General features: G+C 37.9%; 2 protein-coding genes across 4 annotated transcripts; both read right to left on the bottom strand.

The window, feature by feature from the left end:
• Positions 1-2865, bottom strand: LOC103446349 (E3 ubiquitin-protein ligase At1g63170-like). The gene is made up of 5 exons (XM_008385438.4): positions 2012-2865; positions 1648-1767; positions 1411-1543; positions 690-854; positions 1-431 (listed from the first exon to the last, which is right to left on the bottom strand). Exons 1-5 carry the CDS (start codon positions 2560-2562, stop codon positions 255-257), a joined length of 1146 nt encoding a protein of 381 aa, XP_008383660.2. The 5' UTR covers positions 2563-2865; the 3' UTR covers positions 1-254.
• An 840-nt stretch (positions 2866-3705) lies between these two features.
• LOC103446350 (apoptosis inhibitor 5-like protein API5) lies at positions 3706-10809 on the bottom strand. 3 transcript variants are annotated; one of them, XM_008385439.4, is made up of 17 exons: positions 10629-10809; positions 10412-10528; positions 10124-10285; positions 9747-9846; positions 9591-9656; positions 9088-9185; positions 8926-9000; positions 8519-8668; positions 7556-7621; positions 7394-7459; positions 6591-6701; positions 6023-6112; positions 5830-5936; positions 5184-5298; positions 5034-5099; positions 4841-4944; positions 3706-4337 (listed from the first exon to the last, which is right to left on the bottom strand). In XM_008385439.4, the coding sequence occupies exons 2-17, from the start codon at positions 10496-10498 to the stop codon at positions 4133-4135; spliced, it is 1668 nt and encodes a 555-aa protein (XP_008383661.1). In that variant the 5' UTR covers positions 10499-10528; positions 10629-10809; the 3' UTR covers positions 3706-4132. The 3 variants fall into 3 exon arrangements, with proteins under 3 accessions (XP_008383661.1, XP_070661860.1, XP_070661861.1); XM_070805759.1 differs by having other exon boundaries at positions 10412-10558; positions 10629-10760; XM_070805760.1 differs by lacking the exons at positions 3706-4337; positions 4841-4944; positions 5034-5099 and having other exon boundaries at positions 5175-5298.
• Between the last annotated feature and the right edge of the window lie 409 nt (positions 10810-11218).

Raw genomic sequence — 11218 nt, forward strand, 5'->3', positions numbered from 1 at the left:
TCCTTGTTAAATGCTATTTTGTAATTTATGTCAAAAAAGGTAGGACTATTACATATTAAACATTTTGTTTATAAGATATCACATAAATGACTTTCATTATACAAACTAACATTCTTGGAGGTGAAGATGCTCCCGCAACAAACCCGACCGTGAAGTTACATCCGGATTCCGGCAGATGGTGAAATCTTTCAAGGTCTATACACATAGGAGCAGGGCATGCAATCTCCTCATAACTGTTATACAGAACTTGCTTTTTATACTTCTTCGCTACTGCTTTGGCTAACGGACTTCAAAATGTTGTACTTGCAGAGTGGGCAGGTGGCATTGATCTGTAACCATTTGTCTATGCAGGTGCAGTGAAAGTGGTGACAGCAAGGAAGTTCACGTAGTTCAGTTCCATCTTCGTAGGCACAAAGGCAGATGCAACATTCCTAAGATAAACACAACTCACGTAATAAGCACACTTAGTGATTTGGTGTGGGGTTAATTTGGCAATGAGAAACTGAAACCCCGGAACTGGTGCCCCGGATCTTCATACACATGACTTGAAAGGCTCAATTGCTGAACAAGTACATGTATGAATTCCAGTTGGTAATACAAAAACCTATTTCAGCATGCCATTAAAAACAATTAACTATTTTATGAGACTTTCTAGTAAAAAGATATCAAGAATGTATCATGGAACTTACAGCATCCTCTGGGGAGAGAACATGTTCGGTAGGTGTAGTAGTGTCGCATTCAGTCATTACTCCTCCAAAAGATTCTTGGATCTCACCACTAACTTTGTCAAAATCAGGTATCTTGCGGAACTTGTACTTTGGCAAACGATCGATCTCTTCCTTTGTTGCTCCTTCCTGTCCAGGAACAAAAAATGACCAGGAAATTAGGGACAGACAGTATTCAACAGCATATAAGTGGTTTAGCGACAGACAGTATTTAACAGCATATAAGCGGAAGGAAGGTATAAAATTCTCACAGGTTCTGTTAATGAAATTCAATAATTCTCCTAAAAAAGTAAACGACTGATACACAGAAACTGTGCAAGATATGATAGTCAAAATTTGACAAATAAAAGCAAAGTCACTATAAATCTCCAAGAGCAGAAAATCACTGCTAGACAATGTCTTCAAATGGCATGTTTAGATCTTAACCCAGAATCGCAGTGGGGATTGGACATAATTTCCTATCCGAAAGTTTTAGTGCATTCAATTGCACCAGACAACAGGAAAATTACACTATATTCTTAGTTTGCCTCGTATGCCTTGACTCTTGAGGCTCGAGAAGATAAGAGGCGTAATGTTGTGCAATAGACGTTCACCGGTCAAAGTAGATCTTATGTCCATACGACAAGCGATTATCAAGCACCCTTAATGTACGGAATAAACTCAAACATTTCCTACAAGCACATACCTGATCTGTCACAACATACAAGATGGCAATGATGCAGGGGAGACAGAAGCAAACGGCAATACCAACGAGAGAAGCAAGAACAACGCAGATGACTACGAAAACAACATCCAAAGCAAGAAAAGTGATACATATCCTGCAAAAGAAACCCACATTTTATAAGCGTACAAAATCGACAGCATGAACAGAAAGGACTTGAAAGAAAACAGAAGCAAAAAGGGACAATTAGCTCAAACAAACCAGTATAACTGGGGAGATTCCTGTGTCAAATTTTCACCGCCAGCAGTCACCCAGTAGAACCCAAGAATCCACCAGATAAACGAAAATACCGTATTCGCAGACTCCAAATTCTTTGCAACACTGCCACATCAAACCATCACAATCAATCTCAGTCAAGACAATTTCTTCAACTGGAAAATGGGTCCTTTCCTAGAGGCTCAAATCCAATCCAAATTTAACAATTTTCACCCAAAAACAGATATTGCAACAGCTACAGTACTACAAACAGTAACAGTTAATACTCAAAGCCCCAGTTCAAGTTCTCAATTAACCCTAAAACAAAAAAGTTAATAATTTCAAAAGAGAAAAAGAAAAAGGGAAAAACCTGGTGGCAGTGTAATCTGTGCTCTGCTCAACTCCATAGTCCTCAGCATCATCACTCCCAGACCCAGATGAACTTTCCCACGCAGAACTCGCTTCCGCCCCCGCAGCCGCTTGACCTCCGCGCCTCCTCCGCTTGCACTCCACGACCACGCAGACCATATGCACCAGGCACTGAAACGCGTAACCGCCAATCCAAGTCCTCAAAGGGACGGAAGGCTCCTCTTTCCAGCTCAGCGACAGCACCCCGACGGCAATTCCCAGGAGCCCAGCGTTCCACAATAGGTCCAAAACGATAATCGGCCGGGAGTAGGCCCAGTCGCTCTGGCGATCCTCCACCTGCTCCGCCGCGGCCTCACGGACTCTAACCGACGGCTCTCGCAGCATCATCCGGCGGCTGCTCGCGCGTCGCAAGAACCGAGCTGCGCCACGGAGAGGATGCGGCGGCCGACGTATGAGTCTCCGGCTCCGGACGATGTTGTCGGCGAGGGAGTGGCCTAAAAGCGGCGACGAGGCGTCGGAGGCAGAGGGTTGGTACTGGTTTGAGCTCAACATATTTTTCAAATTTTTTTTCTTTCAATTTTTACTGAATTTCGAAGCTAATTGAATTGGGGATTTTCCATTTGATCTGGAAAAGTGAAATTTAGGGTTAGAGTGTGGGGGATCGAATTGAAAGATTGGATTTTTGGGGATGATTTGATCGGAAAATTTGGTGAGCCTTTTGTATCGTGGCAAGGAAGAAAACACTTTAAACACAATCACATGGGGTTTTGGCAACCGTTAAAATCGACGGACGAGTTGACGTACGCGCGGGACTACCGAAGCATATTTTGTTTTATTTTGTTGTAAATAGGAAAGAGAAAAGGAAATTAATTTTGGATAATTTTACCATTTTGTCATTTAGTGAGGCAAAAGGATAAAGTCAAGTCAAGCCTTGATTGAGGGGTAGTCTTGGCAAATTAATTTTGTTCTAGTGGTATTTTAGTGATTTCAGATTACACATCCACTTGTTCCCTGCAACGATGTCACACGCTGAAACATAATAAAATAATCAGACATTTTAACATGATTTAAAAAACTAAGAAAACTAAAAAAAATAGTTTGAAAACTTTGAGTTGTAACGATAAGGACAAAATAAAAGGTAAAATGAATAGTACATGATTGACTTTTTAGTGTGAAAATGTGTTTTTTTGTTAAAGTATACAGTACCGAAAGTTTTTCGTTAAAATTCTCTTTAAACTAGGGAGATAATATATCGATACAAACTTGATTGCAATAAAGGGTAAAATAAATAATACCAGGATTGACTTTTTAATGTGAAAATGTGATTTTTTGTTAAAATAAACAGTAGTAGAAGTTTTTCGTTAAAATTCCCTTTAAACTAAGGAGATAATATATTGATACAAACTTGATTGCAAAAATTGAGGCACACTAGTTCTAGCCAGCTTGAGTAGGCCTAAGTTTGCAACAACCCCTTTAATCTTCAACCCTTTCAAACAACAACGTATGGCATAGTTGAACAAACTTTTATTAGCGCATTTGAAAATGCTGTTAGAATGACTGAAAACGGTTTTAGTAATAACCTTTTTGGGATCAAAATTATTTTCTTAAAAAACTCTTTTAGTTATTTACAAAACACTTCCAAACGATTCCTATTCTTAAGGAAAAAGTAAAGAGGTAATTGGTAAAACTTAAAAATGGCAAAAGAGGCAATTTCCATCAGTCAGTATGAGTTCTTATAAAGTCATAACATTCAATCATAAAAACAAAGTCAAACTAGCAGTATCATAAATTAAATCCCCTGAAAGCATACATTCACTAACGCACGGATAGATTCCTGGAGCTGTCTCGGAACCCTGCATATTTTTTCGACGACGGATGGAAATACTCAGAGCGGTAATCCGGTCGCCCCATTCTTGTTAGACAAAGCTCCGGAAGAACATAATAAGTAGCGTTAATCAACAAAGAATCTAGAGTAAAATCAGCTTGCTCGATGAAACAAAACTTGTTTCTAACTCGTTTCATCGAGAGGAATTCAGCACATCATATACTCATCTGCGTTTTCCTGGGGCGCATCCACGTCTCTCTCACCATCGTGATTTCCCAAAGTTGTCTCACGGTGCAGCTATCTGTAACCCCTACCCCTTCCACGGCCACCCCACCCTCTGCCTCTGCTCCTTCCACCACCACCGCTCCTTCCCCCGCTTCTTCCACCTTGAGATAAACCTTCAAATGCTCTATTAACAAGTTGATTTTGTAATCCGCCCCCACGCCCCTTTTTTGAAGGCATATTTCCGGATCCATTGGAAAAATTAGCAGCTCTTTTTGCTCTGCACCAGTAGGTTTAAACCATATAAGAATGGATCCTTTAACTATGCAATAGGATAAAAATGTTGATTTCACAGCATATTCTATCTTCCTTTCAAGATTCAAAGTGCATCTCGTATGGATAAAGACTAAGCTATTAAAATGTAGATGTCTACGGATCTACAAATGGTCAGGAAGTGCGAAATATTGACAAGTATAGATTGTCTGTTACAATTTAAGAAAACAAGGAAAATTACGAGACAAACAAGTAACCCATGATTGCAACTAAGAATATGATAAAAGTTAAAACATAGGAAAATTAGGTGTTTTGAGTGTTTTTTTCTCCGAGCCACAAAATTGAAATAAATGAACTGCACACTTTTTTCTTTGCACAAGCAATTGAGGAAAATGTATGTTGAACTAATGACGCCAAAAGTCTGACATCACATAAATCAAGAACTATTCTTCAAACCAATGAGAGTATAATACAAAAAACAAAATATAGGTTCAAGAATATTTCTCTTACCCTGCAACAGGTGTGCTAGAGGGCACAGCGGGTTTTGTTGCTTCTTTCCAAGACAGGTTGATGCTCTTGTCTCCAATGAATGAGGGTGTTTTTGAATGTAGAGTCTACATTGTTTCAAATCATTTAAACATCAGTTCTAAAAGATCATGAATAAATGATCATCCATCCAAAATTCTCAAACAGTTGCCCTCACCTTTGTCATTGCCAATATGTTATTGCAGGTTCGCAACCCAGTTGTAGTATTCTGCTTTTCAGTTTTCTGCACACCATAAAATCATTGTTTAAGATAACTGCAATCAGAAACGGTTCACAAAACTGTGAAATGACCATGAAATTAACTCACAATGGCATCCTTTGCTTCATCAGATTTTGCAGCTGCCATCGCTTTGTTCTTTTCAGCCATTCCCTGTGTTAATTTCTTCATGGTGGCCCTAGTTAGCTCCTCAACATAACTCAACCTGCACAGTCGATCATAATATTTCCAGTTATAGTCTTATAGAGGTGTGGCCACTTGATTCTCCACTTTTCACAGTAACTTATCAGATATCAGTAATTTGCAAGGTCTTCAATTTCATCCATAGACTTCTCCTTGATATGGGGGCCACTACCCTCGTCATAACTAATGACAGAGTACTAATACTTGAGCTACCATGTGGGTTAAAGACTGGGCTTTTAATTGAAAGAAATATAACTTCCGAAAAGAAAAAGATAAGGCTCGCCGAAAGCCTTAACCAGCCTCAACCTCTCTTAAGAAAAAACACTCCATCTCACAACCGGAATCAAGGGCTAAAGTATATTGGATGCACATTGACAAGAAAAGAGGCTAATATAAGCCAGATGAAGGAACGGGATGGCCTAGGATTTAGAAGAGCATGAGTTATTCGGCATATTTTGATTCCTACATATACACTCACGTGGTACTTCATTATATAAACTAGAATAAGTACTAAAATATACAAGGAGAAAAACAGGGAAAAAGAAAGACTAACCTCTCAGTAAACTCCTTATATTGCTCTGAAAAGTCCTCACCAAGTCTATCTGATGGTTGCCCAGTCACTATCTTGTAACCGCATAGACTGTTAGTAGCATTAGGAACCTATATGATAAAGAAATCAAGTAAGCACAAAACATTGTTTGTTCACAGTAGTATTGACAAGGGAGGTTGACTGGAAATCAAATTACCTTGTGAGCAAGATGGTGGAACGTGAACAATAAGCATTCTACGTAAGTGAAGTTAAACTCATCTCCAGTCTTTCTCCGAGGCATGTTTTTCTGCAAGGAAAAAATAGAATAAAAATTAATTTGCAACGAGATAATAAACACAAAAAAATGACTCAAAATGGCTTGTTATCCAGACCTGAAACAAATAAAAAAGCCGATACTGTCCAAACACTGAATGTGAATACATCAATTCTAATAAGTTTTTTTAAGGCACAATTGAGGTTCACCTCACTGCAATGCGCCTTGTAATAAATGAATATTACAAGGTCTGAGATTGACTATTACTGTTGAACAATAATTAATACAAATAATACATATTTAAATAATTTTTAATTAATAACTTGAGTCCCAAAAGGCTTGTTTTTCATCTTGTCTGAATCTAAACGCCTCGCATTAGGCATTTACATTTATAAACACCGACTGTAACAGTGGAGAGTATTTTAAAAGTCAGATCTTCACGCACATAGTCCAATCATCTGATAATTTTGAATATACAAACTGATGTCATTACCGATTAAAAAAATTGTACCTTTAACAGCTGAACAACAGAAGGAAGGATCTGACGAGAATCTTGTGGTGCTGTGAAAGGTGAAACTTCTGCAAGGGCTTTGAGCAAATCTAGCCTTCTTTCATCAGGAAGCTGACCAAAAAAAAAAACATTGTTTGAATAAAAATCTGACAAGCTTTCCCATTACAATAAAATACTATAAAGAAAGCACAGCATAATATAAATATTGTCACACAGTCATAGAAAGATACTGATAAAAATTGAAATGAACTTAAAATTTTATTTTTATCATCAATAAAAGGCTTGCCTGTACCGCACCCCCCATGCTATTTACTTAATCCTATATTCCATATTGTCCTTGTTTTCATTTCAGAATGTAATGATCATTTCTCAGAGTCCTCATAACAAAGTAGACAAGTGCGAAGAAAGTACGACTACTTACAACCCATAAAAACTTCTGGATTCATATGGAAATAAAGACATCAACTATTTGGTATAAACACTGCTTTAGTAATTGAGTAGTTGAGTCAAGAAAAAGAAATAAAGCAAGATTAGGAGACCAATAGCAGAAAGAATATATCATCCCAGATTCCGATGGAACATTTCACACAAAAACCAATCAAGCAAACAAATATATAGAAAATATTCTATCCCAACGTTTAATTATATATCAGTTTGTTAGAAAAATCTAAACATTTTCATTTGTTTTGGCCAATACTGGCTCAATTTATGGAACTATATAGAAATAAAACTCTTCAGATTACCAAGAAACTTGATATACATACTAGAATAATATACCAATTCAGTGGAAGTGATGATGTTACCTTGTCCGAAACCGGAAGGATGTGTTTGTCCAGATAATTTAGGAATTTGCTGCTTGACGCACCCCTCTATATCAAATATGAATAAACATGGTTGGTACTTGATTCCTAGAAATATACACATCAAAAGCACAAGTAAAATTCTATGATAATTAGAGGCCACACCACAACAAATGGCAGAGCCATGAATAGGCAGGATATCAACCTATCAATATGATCAGCATCTGAAACCTGCATCCCAACCATTTTGGTGTTAAGCTACCAAAAGAACCATAGTGATTAAAAAGAATACATTGATATTAAAAGAGGAAGCAGAATATACATTGTGGAAGCATCTTTTCCAACAGCATCACTTTTGTTTCCTTCTAGCCTAAATGGTCATTATAATTTGAAATAATATTCTAACTCAAACTTTCAACCCTACAAACATGCATAGTTGTAGACTACCCCAGCCCCAAAACCACCTGTTAATCTACTGGTTTGATTACAGGTCTAATTGGGATCCTATGAATACTAGATAACTAAGTAGAGCTTCAACTGTTTACCATTGACAGATTTGTTGATCATCCCAATGAAAAAGGGAAAAGTACACAAACTTATCACTTAACAAATCTTGAGTATGCAGTCAATATTATGATGAGAAAGCTGGTAAGAAGTCTCAAGAATAAGAACAACATACACATTGAATCAAATGACTACGCTAAGCACAACAAATGAAGAGCCTCATCTTAGCTTGGCCAAATTCTTTAATAGAAGATTAATTCCATATGATGTCACCCAAGCATAAATAACATTAGCAACCAAAACAAAAACTTCCAAGGAGCTAAACCAAGCTGGAAAAATGTAATCATCAACATTACTATATAGTATATACTCAAATATATATTCAACACTCATGGGTTGATATTGGTTCAGGTATGATACAATCATAAAATAGTAATCAAAACACAAAGTCAATGCATCAGATATACTGATGACAAAATAAATGCAAGCATCTTATGAAATAACAGAGCAATATCAAAAACGCTTATTTCTGCATTACTCATAGTGAGTACATTTTGCATATTCGGCTTGGTCAGAAGCTTCTATTCTTTACCCTTAAATCAACACAATAAAACAAGTGCTTACATTGAATTGGGCATCTAAATCAGCTTGTCCTTCAATAATTCCAATAAGTTCTTTCATGCGTTCAGCAGGCGCTTTCTCCCCAAATATGCTCAAACTTTTTAAGAAGTCCATAAACATTCTAAACTCTGCACCAGTCACATCTTCCAGACTCTGCAATTGAATATACAACCTTTCAACAGAAAAGTAAAATAAAATTGAAGAGATAATAATTATAAATGTCCATGGTTTTTCTTTTAACTAAAGGTAACATGAGGGGAAGAGAACAGCCTATAAATTTACTAAATAGATGCGACAAAGCATCATGCCACACTTCAAAATAATACATTCATAGGAACTTAAGTACATAGTTCCAAGACTCTAAATAAACATGCGCATGAAGACAATTAGCACAGCATTCATGTACACACCTTTTTTACCAAATCAGTAATATGCCTTTCCATTTCTTCCTGAGGCTTCAAAAGTTCAGCTTTAATAGGAAATACCTACAATTTTGATCATTCAACATCCAGTTATCTTAAGAGATACATGATAATAATCGTACTGGACATTCGACAAAGTGGTCTTCTCACCTTATCTCTAATGAAACTTAAAACCTTCTCCCGAATGAACTCATCTGTGCTTGGTTCATCAGCACTCCCAATGTGCTTGAATAATGCTGTCAAAGAAGCTGTGCATACAAGAAGATGAGATACATTATGAAAGAGATAGATTTCAATGATCCAAGATGTATCAGGTGTTAAACTTAAGGCTAGTAAAAACACATAAATCTGCATAAAATGTGTATACATTTGTACACATATACATATTTTCTTATAAATTTGGGAGCAGCCTCTCCATAAAATGGGGGTAAGGCTAGCCGACATTCACCTCTCCCAGACCCTGCGTAAAGCGGGAGCCTTGTGCACTGGGTACGACCTTTTTATACATATTTTCTTATAAATAAAAATGCCAACTTAAAATCTGATGTGATCATACATCAGTTAATTTGTAATCATGCCCTAACAGTTAATTTGTACTAAACATATAATCTATGATGATTCACTATCAGTTAGTTTGAAGATCACATATATACCTTTAACATCTTGCCTCAAAAGAGCCATAAGTGCTTTATGCACAGCATCACGCTCCACAAATTCCTCTAAAAAAGGCCAACATCAGACTCATATAACACAACCACCATACTCCCAGAATCACAATTCCCAACAAAGAATGGAAACAAAAAAATTACCAGATGCAAGGAGCTGCACAAGAATGTCTACAATTTTCGCAATATGTTCAGGCGTATCCTTACAGAACAGGGGAAGGCCCCGAATAGCTTGGACTCGTACCTGCACATTACATTGATGATCCGAACTAAATAGTTGAACTGAATATCAAAACCAGCAAGACCCCAAATAAGAATAACATGCAAAGGCATGTTATATATTACTTCAAATATGTCACAACAAACTAATTCAAGACACAAACTTTTTCGACAGGGATCTAACTCTTCCATAAAAAATTAAAAAAAAACTCCACAATTTTCCAGTTACCAAATATAGCTAGGGCATCAAAAAATGCAATGAGTGCAAGTAATTACGAGTGCGTATACAGATATGAACTAACCCCGAGCTCTTCTTCTTCAATCAAATCGAGGTGCGTGTCGATGGCGGGCTGCGAAAGTTCGGGGAAGAACTTGAAGAACCTCGGAATAAGCTGGGCAGCCAGCTGCTTGGCCTTGACACTGGTCTTGGCCGCATTGATAATCCCCTGGTAATCCTTAACATTCTGAATTGCAAAAAAACAAAACAAAAATCGCAAAATATTAAAACCCAGAAAAACCCTAGAAACCAAAATTTCAAAAAGTATGAAATATGAAAGGATGCTGGAAGGAAATTGGCGTGCGTGGGGCACCTGGGACTTGTCCTTGGACTCGTTCAGTCGTTCGCCGAACTCGTAAAGCTTCTCGATGTGATTGGCCTCGCCGGAGGGGTCAGCCATTGGAGCTGCTCTTCTGGCTCTCTGAAGACGCTGAGGCGAAATTTGGAACAAAAAATTGAACTATTATTATATTACGCAAAGGTATTCGAAATTTCATAGTTATTATTTTGGAATACGAAAGAGAGCTTACTGGTTTTTGGCTCTGGAGTGTGGAGAGAGAAAGTGGAGAGAGAGAGAGAGAGTGGGAGAAGAAGAATACGACGAAGAAGAAGAAGAAGACGAAGAGAGGGTTTGATGGGGAAGAGAAAAAGACGGGGCCGAGCTTCGTCTATGCCGTTTACTTTAGTCATACGACGACGTCTCGTCGGGCCTTTGGGCTTCTCACCGAGAAAGCAAAAAATAAACGTTTCCCCTAATGCTCAAAACGCACCGTCTGGTTTGGTACTGAGTTAAAAATGTGTTTGATAAACATTTAAAAATAACTTATTTTTATAAATTTGGGTGAAAAAAAAGCTGAAAACGTGAAGCAATAAAAATGAGCTTATTCTCAAGCACAGCTGTTGACCCTCTAATCTACCAAGCCTACGTGGCGCGCAGGCCAAGTATATTCTAAGCTAACTACGTCCTTCGGTGATTGCGGGCGTGCCAACTCGTCGGCCGAGGCTCGGCCGAGGAGTAAATTTGATGATGCTGCGTTGGGTCGCGCTACTGACTTCTGCGTCTTGCGATTGCGGCCGAGAAAGGAACACGTCTCGGCCTCTTGGGTTCTCGAGCCTGAAG

The sequence above is a fragment of the Malus domestica genome, chromosome 10 (genome assembly GCF_042453785.1).
Source record: "Malus domestica chromosome 10, GDT2T_hap1".
Lineage (NCBI taxonomy): Eukaryota > Viridiplantae > Streptophyta > Magnoliopsida > Rosales > Rosaceae > Malus > Malus domestica.

Coding starts and splice junctions, on each gene's coding strand:
- LOC103446349 (XM_008385438.4), bottom strand. CDS start 2,562: ATGTTGAGCTCAAACCAGTACCAACCCTCTGCCTCCGACGCCTCGTCG. Junction 1,544..1,647: donor GAATCTCCCCAGTTATACTG/GTTTGTTTGAGC, acceptor TTTCTTTTGCAG/GATATGTATCACTTTTCTTG. Junction 855..1,410: donor TGTATGTTGTGACAGATCAG/GTATGTGCTTGT, acceptor GTTCCTGGACAG/GAAGGAGCAACAAAGGAAGA.
- LOC103446350 (XM_008385439.4), bottom strand. CDS start 10,498: ATGGCTGACCCCTCCGGCGAGGCCAATCACATCGAGAAGCTTTACGAG. Junction 6,702..7,393: donor TCCTTCCGGTTTCGGACAAG/GTAACATCATCA, acceptor TTTTTTGGTCAG/CTTCCTGATGAAAGAAGGCT. Junction 5,100..5,183: donor ATGAAGCAAAGGATGCCATT/GTGAGTTAATTT, acceptor TATGGTGTGCAG/AAAACTGAAAAGCAGAATAC.